A 21,645-nucleotide genomic window follows, 5' to 3' on the forward strand; every position below is an offset into this window, starting at 1 on the left:
AACAGTATGCATTACTTACTCTTACCTCCTGTTACTATTCACAAAGGAGCATAGGAAGGAAGTGTAACCTCGACTTCCCACTACCTCCAGTAACTTATATTCACAAAGAAGCATAGAAAGGAAAAGTATGCATGACTTACTTTTACCTCCTGTTACTATTCACAAAGGAGCATAGGAAGGAAGTGTAACCTCGACTTCCCACTGCCTCCAGTTACTTATAATTCACAAAGAAGCATAGAAAGGAAAAGTATGCATGACTTACTCTTACCTCCTGTTACTATTCACAAAGGAGCATAGAAAGGAAGTGTAACCTCGACTTCCCACTGCCTCTAGTTACTTATAATTCACAAAGAAGCATAGAAAGGAACAGTATGCATGACTTACTCTTACCTCCTGTTACTATTCACAAAGGAGCATAGGAAGGAAGTGTAACCTCGACTTCCCACTGCCTCCAGTTACTTATAATTCACAAAGAAGCATAGAAAGGAAAAGTATGCATGACTTACTCTTACCTCCTGTTACTATTCACAAAGGAGCATAGGAAGGAAGTGTAACCTCGACTTCCCACTGCCTCCAGTTACTTATAATTCACAAAGAAGCATAGAAAGGAAACGTATGCATGACTTACTCTTACCTCCTGTTACTATTCACAAGGGAGCATAGGAAGGAAGGGTAACCTCGACTTCCCACTGCCTCCAGTTACTTATAATTCACAAAGAAGCATAGAAAGGAAACGTATGCATGACTTACTCTTACCTCCTGTTACTATTCACAAAGGAGCATAGGAAGGAAGTGTAACCTCGACTTCCCACTGCCTCCAGTTACTTATAATTCACAATGAAGCATAGAAATGAAAAGTATGCATGACTTACTCTTACCTCCTGTTACTATTCACAAGGGAGCATAGGAAGGAAGGGTAACCTCGACTTCCCACTGCCTCCAGTTACTTATAATTCACAAAGAAGCATAGAAAGGAAAAGTATGCATGACTTACTCTTACCTCCTGTTACTATTCACAAGGGAGCATAGGAAGGAAGGGTAACCTCGACTTCCCACTGCCTCCAGTTACTTATAATTCACAAAGAAGCATAGAAAGGAAACGTATGCATGACTTACTCTTACCTCCTGTTACTATTCACAAAGGAGCATAGGAAGGAAGTGTAACCTCGACTTCCCACTGCCTCCAGTTACTTATAATTCACAATGAAGCATAGAAATGAAAAGTATGCATGACTTACTCTTACCTCCTGTTACTATTCACAAAGGAGCATAGGAAGGAAGTGTAACCTCGACTTCCCACTACCTCCAGTTACTTATAATTCACAAAGAAGCATAGAAAGGAAAAGTATGCATGACTTACTCTCACCTCCTGTTACTATTCACAAAGGAGCATAGGAAGGAAGGGTAACCTCGACTTCCCACTACCTCCAGTTACTTATAATTCACAAAGAAGCATAGAAAGGAAAAGTATGCATGACTTACTCTTACCTCCTGTTACTATTCACAAAGGAGCATAGGAAGGAAGGGTAACCTCGACTTCCCACTGCCTCCAGTTACTTATAATTCACAAAGAAGCATAGAAAGGAAACGTATGCATGACTTACTCTTACCTCCTGATACTATTCACAAAGGAGCATAGGAAGGAAGTGTAACCTCGACTTCCCACTACCTCCAGTTACTTATAATTCACAAAGAAGCATAGAAAGGAAAAGTATGCATGACTTACTCTTACCTCCTGTTACTATTCACAAAGGAGCATGGGAAGGAAGTGTAGCCTCGACTTCCCACTGCCTCCAGTTACTTATAATTCACAAAGAAGCATAGAAAGGAAAAGTATGCATGACTTACTCTTACCTCCAGTTACATACAATTAACAAAGCAGCAAAGAAAGGTAGAAGGACCTTTACTTTTCGGGTATGATTATTTACTATTCACAAAGGAGTACAGCAAGCAAAAGTAACCTCGATTTACTCTTACCTCCTGTTACTCACAATTCACTAAGTAGCATAGAAAGGAAATGTAATCTCTACTTACCCCTATTTCCATTTAACTACTATTCAGAAAGGAGCAAAGAAAGGAAGAGTGACCTAAACTTGCTGTTACCTCCTGTTACTATTCGCAAAGAGCATAGGAAGGAAGAGTAACCTCTATTTACTCCCACCTCCAGTTACTTATTATTCAACAAGTAGCATAGAAGAGTAACCGTAACCTAATCACAAGGGAGCAAAAAAGGGAAAGGAACATTTACTTCCTCTTGTGACATACTATTAACAAAGCACCATAGAAAATGCTTAGTCACTTACTATTTATATAGAGTAGTCTTTACTTTCCTGAACGTTTTAGTTACTGACATTTTACAAAGTAGCCTTGGAAGAAAAAGTTATTGCTATTCACTCTCACCTCCTGTTACTACCGCTCATAAAAATTCAAAAATCTCTGAAAACAACTACTGTGCATCAGAGGACTGTAGATGCTGACTGCAAAGTTGCTGAAAATGTATCGCCTCTCGACCCTGGTTGCCGATGCCTGCGAGAATAGATTCATTTCCTATTGGTCTCCATAGGAAGGATACGCAGACCCAGCATACCCTTTCTGTTGAAAACCCTGTCCAGCAGAGCTTGATCCAACTCTCCCTTCTGATGCTCTGCTACCGACCTGCTGAGTGTATCACCTTGTGACCCTCAAAGTTATCTTGCCCTGAAGTGACCCTTCAAAGAAGCCAAACCCCTCTGACACCACAGGGGACCAGGTCTTGCCTTGCTGTTGGCATAGAACATTGAGTTGTTGGTGCCACCTGTACTGATAATCCTGACAGGCCTTGTATACTTAGGAGGAATGCTTGCAGGCCTCTTTGGACAGTCCTCAAATCTAGAGCAGTGAAGTGCAGCTTTACTTCCTATGCGGACTACTGTCCTCTTGTAGACAATTCCTGAAGATGGACACACCACCCGTCCACTGATGCATCTCAAGGTATCATGAAGTAGGCGTCCTGTTAATTGTCCAGAGACCTATGCAGATATTGCATCAAAGGCCCCACAATGGAAGGGCCATGCTTCAGCCGAGGAGTGACTCGAATGTGCCTGAATGAGCCAGGTACATGCATCCATTGCTTGTCAGAACACAGGGGAATGCAGAATATCATAACCAGGAGTGACTTCTAAAGTCAGCCTGTATATGACAAGCTCTTTATGAACTGCTATGCGTTCACTCTTCAAAATGTGCTCTTTAGATAAAAAAATCTTTCTCCTTTCCTGAGTCCAAACCGGCTCCCATTAACTAGATGTAGGTACAGGGCTCAAAAGAGGAGGGGTGCCAACCTGTGACAAAGCAGAAGACGAGGAAATAAGACGCTGCTGAGAGAACGAAAGACCTGGTGACCTTGCCTTAGCGAGAAGGGTGTGACAGATGCCACAGGCTAGGTGAAAATCCACGGAGCTCAATCCTGCCCGAAGTGTAAGGTTAATAACTGAAAATGTGGACCAACCAACTTGAGCTGCAGGATGTGGGAGTGCAGGGAACGTATGGGCATATGGCAGGCTGCATCTAATAAATACAGTGATTTCATGGATTCCCCCTCCTGGAGTAATGGAGAAAGTCCTGCAGGGTTACAATGCAAAACACCTGTTTTCTTTTTAGGTATTTGCTCAACCGACACAGATCCAAAATTGAACACAAGTCTCCTGATTTATTCTTTATGAGACAAAGTCTTGACTAAAGGCCCTCTTATCACTAGAATCTGGGGATTTGCTCCAGTAGTTTAGCAGCATCGACGGGACCTTGACCTGCATAAGGCAAAAGCAGTTATGTGTTTATTTTTGTGGTGGTGCCGACAGGAATTTCTAGAGGAATTCAGGAGTGTGACCAGGCTGTATTTTATGCAATGAGAGGAAGGGAATTCCTAAGTTGGGCCGCATTAACCAAAAAGAAACTGCTTCTCAGCCGCTCACACCTAAACTCTGGAATAAGCACCAGATGCACGCCCGATGAGCCCAACCTGTGGACAGGCATGTGCTGTACAAATGTCTGCTGGAGATAAGAGTGTCCTGTCCTGTTGAAGGCCAATGGACACATCATAAAGATTCAAAGCTGACCGTCTTCGACAAAGGCATCCAATTTAGTGAATCTAAAGTGGCAGAGTTGGAATGTAACACAAGTCTCATAGTGGCATTTTGCCTGTGCTGTGATCTGTTCAAGAGACCAGCTGGAGAGCCCTAAACAAGAGCTATTGTAACCCAATTGACTCAAAATAGTAGAGTGGACCACGGTAGAGTAGAAGCATGGATTAGATCCAAGATTTTTCCCCAAACTCCCAACAATAAGAAGCAAGTTTAAGATAAGTGTCTAACCTGCCTGGTGAGGTTAAGTGTCTCATACGTATAGAATCTTAAATGCCAAATCGACTCAACTTGGTGCACAAATGACCGAAGGCATCTTGACGCTACCTTGAGAGGGAAACGGGTGTCAGACTAGATTTGCAAGAGCCAAGTTTTCATTTCCTTCCAGAACTTCATGTAGCAAGAAATAGTGAAAACCTTTGGATGAAGACATTTCCAGAGTGAAGCCACCTTAAACTAAAAGACACTGTAGCTGCTGGTATTGGTATGGCTTGAAGTCTGCATGGTAGTAGATCCAGCTACAACCCTTGCAGTGGTAAAAAGATTATTGGGGGCAAGACTGAAGGTCACTAATGGATCTGACTGCCTTAGTGTGCTGCAACATATCCACAAGTCAGCCGAACAGGCACTCTCCCTCAAACCTCTCCACCTAATTTCATGAAGAGAATTCTGTTTTGCCGCTCGGTGAGGAGATTGTTCTGAACCAGCCGTGCTATCTGAGGACGACTGTGCCTGAGAACTGGAGGAAACAAGTGCTTACTACATCAATTTCAACACTGATAACAGCTGATTAAGAGCATTCTCCCTGACGAAGGACGGCATTTGATAACTCACACTTGTCAACAGGAATCATATCACTGTAAGGGGCCATGTCTACTCACATTTAAGGATTGTGTCATTCCAGTGTTGCCAAGGACTGTGCCACCTTGGTGCATGTGGTCACCATGAATAAGACACACTTGGTCAAATATAGTCATCCTCCTACCCGTCCAAACAAGAAAAGCAGTACTTGGGATGTGGTGGTGTTAGATGTGCCTAGGAATTCTGGCTGAGCAGAAAGGCTATTGGTGGCGAGACTGAAAGAACAGAGGGGTCTGGCTCTCTCTGTGTCCATGGGGTCCATGTACCAGTAGAACAGGTTCGCTCTATAGAACCTCTCCAGGTAACTCCATGATGAGAACCCTTTCTTGCACCTCCGGTGAGAGGAGGTAGTCCTGAACCAGCTGCACCATCCCAGGACTGCAGAGGAAGACAGCTGAAGAAAGCCTGTGCTGCCGAATGCATTCCTACTTTGATTACAGCGGAAGAAGTGCGCTCTCCCAGATGCAGGATGGTGTCTGGTCCCTCGTGCCTGTCCCAAAGAGCCCTGTCCAGGTAAGGGGTGATGCCCGCACACATCTGGGGACAGTTTCATCCCAGTGCTGCCATGGATTGTGCACCTTGGTCGGCGTGGGGGGCATGGATGAGAATGCATGCCAAATGGGTCCATCCTCCTGCCCTTGTGACTGAAACAATTCATGGGGAGTATGGGGGTTCTCTAGAGATTTCCACATGGCTGCAGCCATCACAACTGAGCTCGTCATTGGGTGATCCATGAGAAATGTTGGGGTGCTGTTAGGTGCCTTGTATTACTTTTCCAGCAGATAATGACTGCAGAGATGGTCACAGTTGTCAGTATAACATAGTTCTCCATGTGCTAGAAAGATGTGGTTGGCACTTGGTATCCTTTTATCCATTTTTCCGGCAGGCCATAAGTTAAAATCTCTTTGATGCCCTCTCCACCAAACTTGGTGATGTCATTGGGTGGTGAATCAGAAAGTGGAGGGGTAGCCGAGCATGATGCAGCTTTTGGCACCTCACTCTCTCTCTTCACTCTTCGTTCTCATCGTCTTTCGTGGTGATGCTCTCGCTTGTTGATGGACCAGACAAGAGGTCAATGGTGCCGATTAATGAGGTGGTGGAAGCGGTGCCGGTGTGGAGGCTGGTGAGTCTTTGAGGGCTGCGACGGCTCTGGTGTGCTACAGAACCCGGTGTAAACATTCTGAATCATATTGTGCAGGAACTTCATCTCGTCGACCAGGGCTTTGAGAATCACAGTGTTTGGTACCAGTGTCTCTCACAGTAAGAATCGGGTTCTCAAAAAAAAATATAGGATCCTGATAATGCCAATGCGGCTCCTCTACAATCTGAGGATAGGGATGATGCGAGTCTTGTGCCACAACCTGCCGTGGGACTTCCTGCCCCAGATCTATATCATCATTCTGAACCGTGACGTTCAGTTATCAGTCCCTGGGTCCTTCACCCTCCTCTCCGTTCTCAGCTTCTGTATGGAAGAGATTTGCTGGCGGTCTTGCAGACACCACAGCCACTGAGATAGGTGAATGATTGAATGAATGAATGAATGAATGAAACAAGATTTATATCGCGCAACTTAGCCCCAGAGGGCATCAAGGCGCCTAACCAAATAAAATGATACGGTCAGAGAGCATGATTAATGGTAGGCCTTGATGAAACACCACATCTTTAAAGCCTTCTTAAAGAGAACCAGGGTGGGTTGGGATTTGATCTCAGAGGGGAGGGTATTCCATAAATTAGGGGCCACAAATGAAAAAGCTCTTCCACCCCATCTGACCTTGTTTGTCCGAGGGACGATGAGAAGGTTCTTATTGGCAGAGTGAAGGTTTCTGCTAGGGGTGTAGGGACTCAGAAGGGAACTTATGGCCTCAGAGCTGCCGCCGGATAGGGCACTGAAAACTAGGCATAGGATTTTAAAAGAGACTCTAGACTGAATCGGGAGCCAGTGAAGACTCTTCCTTGCAAGAGAGACAGAAGCGGTGTTAGGGAGGTCCAGAACAAATCTGGCAGCCGCGTTCTGGATGGACTGGAGGCGTGGATGAGGCCTTTATTGATGCCTGCATAAAGGGCGTTACAATAGTCCAGCCGTGATGTAACTAAGGCCACCACGGTCTGTTTGCGAGCTTGAGGGGAAAGAGGTGACAGACATAAGTTAATATGCATTCCCGGTGTGATTTGCTTTCTGGCTGTTTGTGACCTTTTTGCCAAAGTCAACAATACGGATATCATTAATAACGGCTGCATCTACAAGTGGCCCGTCCCCGATGAGGAGGAGACCTGGTGAAGCATCAGCAATGACTCTGGGGGCACCAACATGGAACCAGGGGGCGACAAAGTAGATGCAACTGCAGTCATCAATGAGGGGACCTTAAACAATGCTGCCACAAAAAGGGGGACTTCACCCGACACATTGAGGACCACCTCATTGGCTTTAATTGGCACGACCAACACGGTCTTCAGTGGTGGGAGGGCTGCAGATGTCTCAGGAGGCGGCGAGCTGACTGTTGAGAATTGTTATGATGGGATTAGAGACACTAACACATCAGTAGCCAACTAGATGGAGCCACTAATGCAGAGATTTTCAAACTGTGGGGCACTGGACCCCCAGTTATGGCAATCTTACTATGAAAAGGAACATGGGGTGCATTTTCCTTGCTAGCATCAGGACCCAGGTCATCAATACTCCGCACAGAACAGAGCCTAAGCAGCAGGGAAGGAGGGGCTCAATGTGTTTTTTTTTCTTTATAATTTTTTTTTACACAAAGCGGCAGAAAGACTGCTTTGGCATCTGGCCTAGAATTAATTGCGCTGTTGAGTGGGCAGAGTAGACAGCCTGCTTTGCAGAGCTGTAGCTATCATTGGTGCAAAGCAAACAACACAAGGAGATGATGGATGGAGCGCTGAAACTTTTCAGACACTCACCCCCAGTCACAGATCTGGGTTAAATCCTTCATCGTTCTTCAGCTCACTTCGCCACCCCAGTTCAGACATGGCCAAATGCAAATCAGTCTTGACCCTGTGCCTCATGGGAACAGTCCAGCCCGAACTGCCAAGCCATGTCTTCCCTGGACCGGAAACAAGCATCCTGGGATTGGTTTCGGGTTCATAACCCTCATCAGCCAGGGTATCTTGAATCCAGTGTCAAAGTTAGCAAAGGACCCATGTCTGGCCATACCCAAACAACTTAGGGCGAACAAAACAAACACAAGGAGATGAGAACAGCCAAAGGGACCACTGCGGCACAATATGAATATTTTACAATAAAATTGGGCATGGGGGTTCATTTTCCTCGGAAGCATTAGAGCGGATGGTACCCTTGGTGCACTAAGGGGGGTAGAACACAGTAGCTTATTTTCTTTCAGAAGGATACCGGGCTTGTTTAGAGACTGAAGTGATGGCCAGACTTAGTGGGGATGGAGTGAAAAAAACAGGAGATAGCCTGCTTCTCAGGGCCACAGTCATCATTAGTACAGCAACCTCAAAACCTTTTTCTTAAGGGGGAGGAGGGGATCAGAGAAGTCCGAAGACCTCCGCACTACGGTGACTTGCCGGTGGGCTCATGAGATGTTTATCATTGCTTGTGTAGCCTATGAAGAATCATCTGATTGCTAAGTGCTGGTGGGCTCATGGGATGTTTAACATATCTTGTGTAGCCTATAAAGGATCATCTGGTCATTAAGTGCGGGTGGGCTCATGGGATGTTTGCTGATGCCATCACCCTGGTCTTCTGTATTTAGAGACAGTTGTAGTGTACACAGCTGAGGCTCCACAGTTATTTAACTGCAGCAGAGGTTGTGTAAATAAACCTTTCACAGGAACTAGTTACTTGTTACAAGATTGAGCTGCCAAGATCTTCAAAGGCATGTGTTGTTCTCCTGCAAGTCTGCACGCATTCAGGCACGGTGACCCAGTAGAAGACACCACAGATCTGCCCCACACTGTTGAGGTCTAATGGTCCATGTAAGGGTGATTTTGACACAGCTTGCCCATTCAATCGATGGAGGATTCCAGTCCTTGCCACTCATCATTCTGCTTGAAGTTACCAAGGACCAACTAATACAATCCTCTTAAAAAAAATTGCAAGTAATATTCCTCAGTTCATGATTTACTTGTAGGTGGGGTAGAGCAGATAACCTTAGCGCCTCCACTTGTCCATGTTTGCGGGGAGATCATCGAAAAATGTATTGGTGAAACACGTCAGCAATGTAATAGGAGTAACTGAATCTACAGAAAAGGAAACAGAGGATTATGGGCACTTTTTGAAGAAAGACCGGACTCTAGAGCGGCTTTGCGGACTCCGGGAACAGGACCAAGTGATCGACTCTTTGACATTGACCGCGACTAAGTGGTCCAGGTGAGGAGTCTTTTTATGATTGGCGATGTAAAGCTGTGCTTTGCTGTCCCTGATGGCATATTGGGTCATTGATGAGCAGTCCTTGCAGGCTTCGGAGTTGTTTTCTTCATAGGCAATGTTAAACATTCCCAGACGGAGGTCTGGAACAAGTGCAACAATAAACAATGGAGAAAACTTTTTCCTGTAAATTGACTGCAGGTGCTGCTCACAGCTGCTAGGTATGTAGGGAGCACATACTGAAAGATGGCCACAGAGGGTTAGGTACACACGCATCAAGTAAGAGGGTCGAATCGCTGGAAAACTATTCACGGCGAAATAATCTTCGGCTCCTGAAGATCCCGGAAGGAAAGTGGGGATGTCAAGGCTTTTGTGATAAAAGTATTGAAGGACTCACTTAATCTTGAAGAATCAGCCGAGGAGCTTGACAAAGATATACAGTGGGTACATCGGGACCCATTCCGTTTAAACCCTGGTAGAACGAAATCTAGGAAGATTTTGATCAATTTCTTTACTTATACTCTGAAGGGAAAAATCTTAAACCTCGCACTAAAGGCGAAAACGCTAAAGGGCCCTGACTTCTCTTTCGAGGTACGGTCTGATCTTTCTAAATCCACTTTGGACAGACAGTGGGAACTCGGCTAGAGAATGGACAATTTCAGGTCTTTCGGGGCAACAGTACAGATGCGGTTTCCTGCATTCTTATGTGTGATGTACAACAACAAGATGCACAATATTAGATCCCCCTCGGAGGCCGATGAGCTGTTGGAATCCACTCTCAGGGCGGAAGTTAACATAGCAACATCTAGCTTTAGCCCCGATGCGGTCTTTATCTCCTGCCACCACTTGTAGTATGTATGATTAAATATTAGGCCTAAGAACCTTTTGGCTATCTGATACCCTTTCTTAAAACCCTTTTCAGGGATGGTGAAAATGAGGTAAGGAGCATATTATTGAGGAGGTAAAATGGGAAAAAATGTCTTTGCTTCTGAATAAGGAAATTAATGGTAAGAGTCACAAAGAGGAGTTAATAAATACTAATAGTATACATAAAATGGGGTAAACATTGGAAAAAACAAAATATATATATAAGGGAAGGAGAAAAAAAAAAAAATTAAAAAAAAGGGTGGGGCCTTGGTTTCTTTTTCTAGATTAATGGGGTGGATTTCAGTTGTGTTCTCTGATAGGTAACTTGATCTGTACTCTAGCGGTTTCAGCAGCGCTATGCGGTGCAGGAGGGGGAGGGCTGTTAGAGGACGTAAATCCGGCTATACATCAGGCCGGAATATGTATGGGAGGGTTTTCCAGGAGTGGGGGGTTCTTTGGGGGGAGGGGTATAAAGGCAAAAAGTCCTCATGAGTCTGCCTGTCTTAAGTTTGGTACATGTCCTAGCTGGGCATATTTTCAGCTCCAGTTTAATAAGATAGCCAGGTGGTGGTGTACAGGGAGGGTGAGGGATATCAAATGATGACTTCCGTTTAATACATGTCCTGGAATGTCAATGGCCTGCGCGTGAGGAGTAGAAGAGATCGTATTCTACAATATCTGAGAGACTCCCCCGCGCAGATCATTGTCATACAGGAGACACATCTCCTTAAAGCAGAGGTCATCGCACTACTAAAAAAGCAGAGATGGGTCGACAAATTTATATGCACTGACCATAATGCGAATATAAGAGGGGTCCTCCTTATTTTTAAAAAATCTGGGAAAGTCCAGATTCTGGACTACAAGGAGGATGAAAGTGGGAGATGGCTCCAGGGGAGAACCTCAGTAGATGGCTGGATTTGTATATTGGTCGGCTACTACGGTCCCAATCTAGACGACCCGTCTTACTTGGAGAAAATTAGGAACCATTTGATAACCTCCCAAGACCCCATAATCTGGGTGGGCGATTTTAATATTGTACTCAATCCTGAATTAGATAAATCTCCCAACTCCAGAGCCTGCATGCCTTCCAAATCAAGGCAAACTCTTGTAGCAATTAGGACTCAGGTGGGCTTGGCAGATTTGTGGAAGGAAAGGGTTGGTAACAAACTGGGGGTTTCTTTTCGGAATCTTAAATATAAGCACAAATCAAGAATTGACTATGCTTTATTCAGCTATTGCTTTAAGAACACACTAACGGCGATAGATTACCTTCCCTCCAATCTGTCTGACCACTCAGCTCGCTCGTTCACTTTAAGACTCGATCGGCAGATTAAACATCCATCCTGGTGATTTGATCGTACTATTTTATTGGAAGACGAAGTCAGTTTTCTGGTAACAGAGACCATATCATTTTTGGAGACAAATCTCGAATCTGCAGCATTAGTTACGGTCTGGGAGACATTGAAAGCCTTTTTGAGAGGTTGTATTACCAATAGAGCCTCTCATCGGCGGAAAATATATAGGGAGAAGATTAAAAGCTTGGAGCAGGAGATGGAATCGATCAAGCAGAAGCTCGGTGCTTCCATAGGGTCATTGCACGAGCAGGAGAAGCTGGGCGAGATGAAAAAACAGCTGGAGAATATTCTACAAGAAAGAGTGGCTAAGAGATGGGAGGCAAGTAAGATCTCCCATTTCGAGTTCGGGGAGGCAGCAGGTAGGATATTGGCATGGAAGGTTAAGGCGGACCAAGCCCAAAACTATATTAGAGAAATAAAAGTTGAAGGGGATCTCTAATTTGGAGATATGAACTGCTTTCTTGGAGTTTTTTAAGGGGATCTATAGGGAGGATACACCCAATGATCAGGTGGCAATGGATACATGGTTAGACAAAATCTCCCTGCCAAATCTTTCTACAGTGCAGAGCAAATGCCTGGAGATGGAAATATCTGAGGCTGAAGTGAGCAAAGTCATTAGGCAACTTAAGCGAGGGACGGCGGCAGGCCCTGATGGTCTGCCAGGAGAGCTATATCGAGCATTGGGCGGTGCTATTGTCCCTATACTGACTGCCCTTTTTTATGGGATTCTTAGGAAGGGGGAAGCCCCCCCCAAATCTTGGGGAGACCATAGTTTTGATCTCCAAACCAGGTAAAGACCCAAGTGAGTGTGGGTCCTACCGACCGATCTCACTTTTGAATAGCGATTGTAAGATCTTTGCTTCCATCATCTCAGCGAGATTGGGGTCTGTAATTGGGGTAATTGTACATCAAGACCAGAAGGGTTTCATTCAAGGGGGTCAGTTATCTGATTTGACGTATGATCTGGTGGGGGCAATAGATATTGCTTCAGCTTTCTCTCTTCCATTGGCTACACTCACTTTAGATGCGACAAAAGCCTTTGATAGGGTCAACTGGCCTTATTTGGCCGCAGTTTTGAAGAAGTTTAACTTTGGTGAAAACTTTTGTCGTGTTATTACTCTTATATCTGGTGCTCCACCGGCAAGGCTGTTAATAAATAGTGTCCCGACAGAATCCTTTAAAATCACGAGGGGTACGAGGCAGGGCTGCCCGCTCTCTCCCCTTCTCTTCAATTTGTACATTGAACCGTTCGCCCAGGTCTTGTGGGGAGATGAAAATATTTCATCCTTTAAATTTGGGGAGTGGGAGAGGCGGGTTGCACTCTATGCAGACGGTATTCTCATCCTTACGTTTGATCCTGTGGCATCATTTCCTGCAGTTATTAAAAAGGCGGAGGAGTTTGGGCGTATTTCGGGGTGTGAGATCAATGCCAGCAAAACAGATATCATGGCTTGGAATATCCCCAAATTACATCTGGGTGTGACCAACTCTATGCGTTACCTAGGAATACGGGTGACTCAAGACCTTGGAGATATTGCACAAATCAATTTAGAGTGAGTCTATGACGAATGTAGGAAGCTACTAAAATCTTGGGCTCATCTCCCACTTACCATACTGGGTAGGGTGAGTCTGATAAAGATGTCTATTCTCCCCAAATTTACATTCATCTTCAATACCATTCCCCTGGCTCTTGACGCCAAAATCTTAGGTAAGTGCCAGCAAGAGATAAACTCCTTCATTTGGAACTATAAGTCAACCACATTGGCATGGAAGAAGTTGAGGAGGAGGAGGGAAAAGGGGGCTTGCTCTGCCTGACTTGCAGTACTATGCATGGGCTGTAGGAGAGTAGGGTCTGCAATCCTATGATCACCCAGATTTTTTGCTTTTGTTTCACTGGTTTAGGACTTTCTCTGGCTGTGGGCCTGCCAATCAGACCCACAGCCTGGCTGTTCTCTCTCTAAATTACAACATGTACCCTAGGTGCATTTACCAATTGGTACTGGGCCACCTTATCAGACCCTGTAACTCAGGGCATAGGTGTACCCAGGGCCTACCAGGGGCTGAAGCATGTATTATGCCACCCCTGGCTGGCCTCCTAAATTTGACACAACTGGCTGCATGACAGCTGGGGCAAAGTTGTGTAATCACCCTTTGCTGTAGATATAGTATACCTATATCTAACCCTAAAATGGACACACAGATTCCTATCAGTCACTCCTATGGCAGGCCTTGACAATCCAGAAGGCAGAGTGCGTGGAATCGTGTGAGATGGTGCTCTGGCATGAGCTGAGCCTGTCTGCAGCTTGCGGAACCAAGTCCTAATAGCTGTTCCATGATATAGCATACCATATACTCTTAAGTGCATTATAATCCTCGCGGTTAAATGCTATCTTTGGTATTGCTTTATCAAAACATGTCGAGTAAGGTGTCATACGAATTGGAATACTAACCCCTCGCCAATTCTGGCGACGGGGTTAGCATTCCACCCTTCTAGAGGGACACGACATGTATGTAACTGTGAACCCCGGTTAAAGTTAAACGAAGCCTCAGCTCCACAAAATGGATGCTGCCACCACAGACACGAGTCTGACCCCCTGCAGCTGGGAGTCCTTCCAGCGAGGGGAGCCTGGACAAAGGGTTTCCTGTCGAGGGCGGTGCTAGCACCGTCCCAGACAGGGTTTTGTGTATCCTGGGTAGGCAGGGCTTTACAGGAAGGTGACTGCTGAGTGGCACCCCGGTGCTCACTACGCATAGGCCGGTCAGAACCAGTTCCAGGGGCACACCAGCCCCTGGCCTGGGGAAAGTCCGGCATGGGAGAGGGGTGTAACCACCCCCCTCCTAGTCCCACCCATAGGCAGGACCTAGTCACCGGGTCAGCCCCCTTTTTTAGTATAAAGATAGGAGCGGGCCCCCTGTCCAAATTAGATCATCTTTGGAATCAAGACACGACTTTCTGCGAAAGGACATCAAGATTTCTTCTTCAAGATTCTCCCTTGTGGCTAAGGAGTAGTCACCCTGCATCCGCAGGTACCATCCTAAGAACACTGCGGTCTGCTGCAAGTCCTTCCTCAGGAATCCGACGACACAGCTCGACGAGACCCGGCTTCCCTGGCACCTCTGACCTCTACTCACCTCTACAGCCAAGCTGAGACCCGTGAGTGCGACGAGACCTCGAGGGACCGACGATCGTCAAGACTGCACGACTTCTTTGCAACAAGCCCACCGAGTGTTACACTGGTGAGTGCTTTGGGGTCCGAGAAGCCCCGACCCTGAGCAGCTCCAGCACCGAAGATCAGCCCTCCAGCATCTCCACGATCTGCGTGGGGCCCTTCTGCTTTTTGCTGCTCACCGCGTTGTTGGGCTACTAGCCGGCTGGCTAGTGGCCATCTTCACGACGCCCGACGACATTACTGCTGCTGGTCTTGTTGCTCCAGACTGGCCCTTGCTTCCTTCCAAAAGAGAAGTACCCCGGACTCTCCTGGTCCACTCCAGACGCCATTTTGAGTCCACTGTGTGGGCTTGAATTTGCCAAGGCTTTGTTGCCCAATCCTGGGTCCAGCGACGCCGACAGCTTCATCAATCGTGGGACAGCTCGCTCCTCCATCCTGGTCGCCGACAACGCCTCCTGGTCCGTGAGGTCTGCAGAACACAGCGTCGCCCACTCACCTAGTCGAGGTGACTACCATCCAGTGCCCTCCTGGTGCCACCTGACTACTGGCTAGTAGTCACGAACTTGGTCCCCTCTGCTTTCAGGTGTCATCTCTCTTCAAGATCCAGGCTTGGATCACTTCGAACTCTCTTCACTGGTCGCCTGCCAGCATCTTTCTTCCAGGCTCCTGGTCTGTCTACGAGGATTCCCGACGTCTTTTGAGACCTATGCAGCTGCAGCCCCTGGGCTAGGTAACTTCGGCATTTCGGTGCCCCAGCATAGCCTCACTATCCAAGGGTCAGAATCCACTTTCGTTTTCCTCCTACCAGGTCGGGTTCGCCCGAGAACACTAACTTTGCATTTACTAGCTACCATAGACTTTGTCCCGCATCACGCGTGAGAGTGCACACTCTGCACCCGAGTCCCCTGGGTCTCCTAGAAGTAATCTAACGATTCTATAGTCAAGTCCTAGCGATTCCAAAGCCTATTAGTACTGTACTTACCTGCTAGTAATTTCGCATTCCACTTTCAGAGTATATGGTTTTCCGTGCCCCTCGGGCATTTGTATATACTGTGCTAACTTAAGTATTTTCGTAAGAGTTTTGTTTTGTGCTTAGTACCCTGTCCTCATAAAGAGTACAGGGCTGTTGTGATTCTAATAAATACACTGTTTATTTTCATAACACTTGTGTGGTGTCCTTTCACTGGGTATTCAAGGGGTATATGTGATGGTATAACAGCTGGCTTAACACGCCCTCTCGAGTCTTTAGCCTTAGACTGCTCGTATCCACGCTACTAGGATAGCTGGTCTAAGGTTGACTTACAACCAATCATCAATAAGGGTTGCTGGACTGATACAAAGTGTTCACTAGAATAGTGAGCACTGCATATCAGGCCACCTTCTCACATGGGCTTTTCAGCTGTCCCACTCTAGAATGCTTTTAAAGAACCATCGAGTTCATCTTCTGGGACAATGTTCAAAGCCATGCTAGTAGGAGCGGATTTACCTATTGACTGATTCCTGTTTAAATTAGGGGACCAGAAATTTTTCAAAAAAGTCAAGTTAAAAATTCTTTTGTCCTTGGCGAAAGCCTGGGCACCGATTAGAAAGAGGGTTGCCTTATTATTCAAACTTTGCACTGGTGTGGAATTCCCCAGGCCTACCACTATGTTTAAAGGACAGACTGTCGATCCCGGTGAGGGAAGTGGGGATAACAAGATGGGGAGAGCTGCTGGCAGAAAGGACGGTGAGGAGCTACGGGAGCAGGTGGGCCCTGGTTTCTCTAGATTTAAGTATCTACAGTTAGATAGCTGGGCCAGGGCCTTGCGTCGGAAAGGGACATCATTGGGGAAGGTTAGTAACCTGGAACAGCAGCTGGTAGAGAGACCAGGGGAGGTAAGGATGTGGCCCAGTGGTATTGGAGTTTGCTGGAGGAGGTTGATGGGGAGTTTGCTCTACCCGACGAGTTGTGGGGGAAAGAGTTAGGCGCCAGTGTGAGGAGACCTGGATAAAATATTTCACCCTCCTTTATAAAATCGTTAAACCGGCGTGGTTGAGACGTAACCAGCTGTTCACAGCACATCGGGCTTACCTCTCGCCCCTGAGACTGTCTAAATTCCTCCCAGGAAAGAAATGTGATAAATGCAATTACATTGAAGCATCAGATGTGCATATGTTTAAAGACTGCCCCTACATCGGCTGGTTCTGGGAAGAACTAAAATCAACTTTGGACTCTATTTTAAATACATCTCTGTCCATTACGCTGCCACTAATAATCTTCGGCTTGGATGCTGGCATTACCGGTCAGGCAAGGTCCTTTCTGTTCTATGCAATTCTCCTGGCCAGGAGGCAAATATGTAAAGTTTGGGTGGAAAATATGGCCCCATCACACTCAGTCTGGTTGACGTCCGTAAATGAAACATCTAAGGTGGACTTGGCCAGAACCTGTAGTAAACGTAACTTGGCTTTTTGGGATTTGTTGGTCCAGTGGAGATAGTCTTCGGGGTCCTCCCCCCCCCCCCCCCCCCCAACTCCCCCTCCATCCCCCCAGGGGTCCTATGATTATGCCTAGTATACTCCAAGGACCTGGGCTCCCCATTTCACTGTCGGTCCTACAGGTTGAAAAACACCGAGATGGAGCAAGTGCAAGCTCACTCCCCCCCTCCCTCCCCTCTGGGCTTTGTTTCAAGTTCCATCTCCTACCAATAATGCCAAATCGTGTCGCGGTGCGGGAGACAGTCAAAATCTTAAGTCTCTCAGGGTTGGACACGCTAGGTGGTTGGCGGTTTCTTGAAAGGAGGGCAAGTCAAATGAGGACGATAAAAAAAAAAATCATTAAAAAAAAAAATCAAGTAAGTGGGGTGTAAGGTGTCCATTAAGGACAAGGCCTGTTCACTCCAGACTGAAGACACATTGTTCTATACAGGAAGTGGAGACCTTTAAAGTTACTTATTCTCTGTAAAGTTACATGTCACGGTCAGCTGGGTGCTTAGCTTTTGCGTCTGTTTCAGATGAATCCGAGAGTAGAGTGAGGGTAGTGGAAAGCTCGAGTCAGTCCATTGCTAGTTTGGTGCATAAGGATGGGTGGAATCTGGAGATAGCTAGTTTTGCTCACTGCTGCCTAAGGGCACACAGTTTAGTTGTACAACTGTCTTGCAGGAAAGGTGAGATCCCCTAACAGCTGGACAGGTGCATCCGTGTTGAGAAGGGTGTGGAACAGTGAGGTCTTTTCAGTCATCTGCAGGGCTAGATATGAGAGCTGCAATAGGGTGTTAAGTAGGTTAGTTTTGTTACATCCGGTTAGCTACTTTAAGAAGACACTGAACCATCTGACCCACTGTCTGGCTGCATGGATTTGTTATCTGTACTTGGCTGTTAACCAGTGCTCAATTTTTAACAGAATGACTGCCGGTGTCCAAAGCACTGCTCTGAAGCCCGGCTGGCGCTATTACATTTCAGTGCGCTCAGTACCAGACTGCGCAGTCTTGAATCCACACCGGATGTCTGTTATCTACTCTCAGATACTCCCTGCTTCTTTAGCTAACTCCTGCAGACACTTACTTCCTCCCTAAATGATGGATTGATTGTCTTTCTCTTCCTCGTTCCTTCATTTGTGCGTTTTTCTCTTTCTTGCACTAAGAAAAAAGTCTTATGAGGGAAGATAAGTGCCGGTCCCCAAAAATAAAGCCACGGCAACCGCTGGCTCAAACAAAGTACCGCTGGTTACCAAAGGTAGATCTCTGGCTGGGAGCATCTCGGGTGGGTGACTCAAAGGACGGTCTGCTCTGCAGCATTGAGCATCTCGGGTGGGTGACTCAAAGGGACGGTCTGCTCTGCAGCATTGTCTTGGTCACAGTTTATTAGGAAACATAGGTGTCCTCACAAGTGGCTGTGTACAAGGTATGTGGGGTCGTGAGTGGAACAGGTTGGTTGGCTCCACTCTTGGACTACACAGTGTATGTATGAACTTGGCAGAAGGGTGTTAGGACAGGTAATGGTTGCTTACCGCTGGCTGGGTGTCAACAAGGCACAGCTCCATCTCCAGGATCTGATCCGGCTTCACTCCCAGCTGTGAGCAGAGCAAGGACAGCAAAAGCGAGTGATGACGCTCGGACTAGAAGACAAAGGGAAGGAGAATCAGAGGACAGATATCACCGGAACACCAAGCTTCCAATAATCAAAGCAAATTATCAGTCCTCATCGGAGTTTACTCTAGGCTCCATAATTCATCTGAACTCCTTCTAGGCTCACTCATGCCCAGCTCTGACTGGCTACTGCACCATCGAGCTCACAGCCTTGAGGAGCCTTGAGACAAAGCACATTGAAGTAACAGTGAGTTCTGACATGAGCCAGTCAAATCAAATCAGTCATTCCGAATACATTAAAATCAGAAGGTCAAACAAGGTCACGATTGACGTAAAAGGATGAAAAGCAAAACGACAAGTACCACATTCAATGCTCGCTCACTCGCTATCCGTGGGTTAAAGTCGAGGAAGCATATGGGGTGGGGATCCTATGCAGTAGATTTGACACATGGAATTAAAGTCTATTGAACCCTTCCTGTAGCTGTGGTTTGAGAAGGTGGGATGCTTACAGAGTTGTTGGCTCCAAGGGAGGTCTTGTTGGCTTCTCCCGCTCCCAGGGTTTCCCTCTCCAACTCTTCTTGGACGACTGTGGCCAGAATGGGCACACTGCAAAAACAGATCAAAAATGACAATAAGATGCTGCCCAGTGCCCTAATGTGTCACACTGGTTCCACAGCTGACCCTGCACACCCATCCAATCCATGTGCAGCTCTTACAGTTGACCAAACTATACTTAGTGTAGTCTACATTCAGTCATCGTCGTGAGGCAAGAACTTACAGGTGTGTGGAGCTTACAGGTGATTATAATATTTATAGCGCGGTCTACACTTAAGTGCCCCTGCGTGTTGGGCTCCTCGGCGCATACTGGTATCTACATTACACTCTGTAGATCGAGCCTACACACAACCACTCTTGTGCCACTGTGATGTTTGGCGCTTACTGATGCCCAGGTTATTACACTACACATCGTGTAGTATACACTCATCTGTCCATGTGAGGTGAGCGGCGCCTTCAGCCGTATGAACATAAGCAGCATAGCCTACACGCCTCCTTCCTTATGCGGCGAGTTGTGCGGTGCTTACAGGTGATTCTCTGTGTTGGGTCCAAAGCTCTCGTTAATGTTTCTCTGCAGGTGGATGGCCAGGTGGGGAATGCGGAGGATGGGGCGATCCACCTGCACCAGACGATGCTGCAGCTTGAGGCCATCCTGAAAGGCAAAGACAAACGTACATGAGAGTGATATTGGGTAAACACGTAAACGTTCATGTGAGTGAGGTTGTCTAAACACGTGTATACACAGAGCATGTGCGAATGTGAGGCATGAAGCAGTCATACGGTACAAATCCAACATAAGCAAACACATGTGATCTCAGCACATCAATTAACCAGTCCTCCAAAGGCATGGAAGTCACAGCTTCTTAGTAGTCGAAGACCTCCATGATGTCGGATCAGGGAACAATCTCCAACAGGATATCAGGGCGGGGGTTGGGCCATTCCTGAAGTACTCTGACATCTGCAAGAGGTGGTCCGTCTGCTCATGGCAGGTAGGGCACCTCTTGCAGAGGTTATTCAGCTTGTGTACCTTGACACAAACAAGGGAGCAAGCTTTTTCCTACTTCATTAGCCTTGGGCCCATTTCGAAGCTCGATCATCTGCCTTAAGCTGCCAAGGGCAGTGTTACCCACTCTCAGATATCTCAGCCTTGTCCTACCAAGTGGAGCGGACGCAGACTTTGACACAGATCATAATTTTTCAGACTCAGTGAGGCAAATCACAATAAGGCGAAGTTCTATCAGCCTCGCAAAGGCACAGACGCTGCTGCTAAACAGGACACCACTGGGACATGAGCCTGCTCTGTTAAGTCTTGAGATCACCTCCTGAGTCACATCAACAGTCTCCGTCTTCTAAAATTGAAGAATTAGTAGGCACTGGCAAACACGAAAGACGATTGGCTGTGGAATTCATTCAGTTTTGAAAGTATTCCAGATCAGAACTATATTCCTGCATCTTGAACTACCATTTGTCAAACCTGAACGTTGCTGAGCCACCCTCTATCATACATAAAAAACTCCTATTAATGATTGGATGGTCCATGTAAAAGGGAAATTGTGTCCCCAAATCTACTGGCGAAATATTCCATGTCCCACCAACAGCTTAAGGTTTCCGTTCCTACTAGTGAATACTTGTTTCCTGCCAGTTGCCAAGGCCTTGATGTAAAGGTAACATTGTAATCCTGAAGCAAAACTGCTCCCATCACTGCATTGGTCACGGTTATACAACTGAAGTGACGTCAAAGGGTTTAGTTGCTGGGGCACGTCCCATGCCGTCCTTAAGTAATTAAGTCACATTCATTATTCCACCAGAACTTCACAGCTTCCTTCAGTAAGTTTCAAATATTAATGTCTTGTCTGAAAACTTGGCAATATATCTTGCATAATACTCAACCAGTCCTACACACAATCAACACGGATACTTAGAACTTGGGACAGAGCATCAATAATTGCTTTGATCACATTTCTTTTAGGAGCCAATTGCAGTAGGCAGTTAGTAGGTTCCATGACCAGACAAACTAGGACACGGCGTTCAGTCGGGGGACATACTCGCAGTATATGCTACAGGAGGAGTTGATGATGGGAAACAATTTCTCAGAAGTGTAACCATATGTAGTGCACCAAGTAGTTACCTTCTGGGAAAAAGTACTTAAACATATTAAAACACCCCCGGATTTTCTTTAAAGAGGCCTTTAAAAATAATGAGGACATTCAAGACTATTACAAAGGAGATTACAGTAAGAGAATAGTGACAGGGAGGATGTGAAACAGTAGAAATGCATCAAAATATATCCATTACCTTCGTAGAGGCATAAGA

General features: G+C 46.3%; 1 protein-coding gene across 2 annotated transcripts in view; it reads right to left on the reverse strand.

Moving 5' to 3' along the window:
* DNPEP (aspartyl aminopeptidase) overlaps positions 1-21,645 on the reverse strand; it is a 381,605-nt gene that overhangs the window by 121,270 nt on the left and 238,690 nt on the right. For both annotated transcript variants that reach the window (XM_086954396.1, XM_086954397.1), the window contains exons 6-8: positions 19,860-19,984; positions 19,287-19,383; positions 18,699-18,806 (exon numbers count right to left, since the gene is read on the reverse strand). In XM_086954396.1, coding sequence (XP_086810522.1) covers positions 18,699-18,806; positions 19,287-19,383; positions 19,860-19,984 — 330 coding nt within the window. The remainder of the gene's footprint in view (positions 1-18,698; positions 18,807-19,286; positions 19,384-19,859; positions 19,985-21,645) is intronic.

The sequence above is a fragment of the Lissotriton vulgaris genome, chromosome 2_1 (assembly GCF_964263255.1).
Source record: "Lissotriton vulgaris chromosome 2_1, aLisVul1.2, whole genome shotgun sequence".
Taxonomy (NCBI): Eukaryota; Metazoa; Chordata; class Amphibia; order Caudata; family Salamandridae; genus Lissotriton; species Lissotriton vulgaris.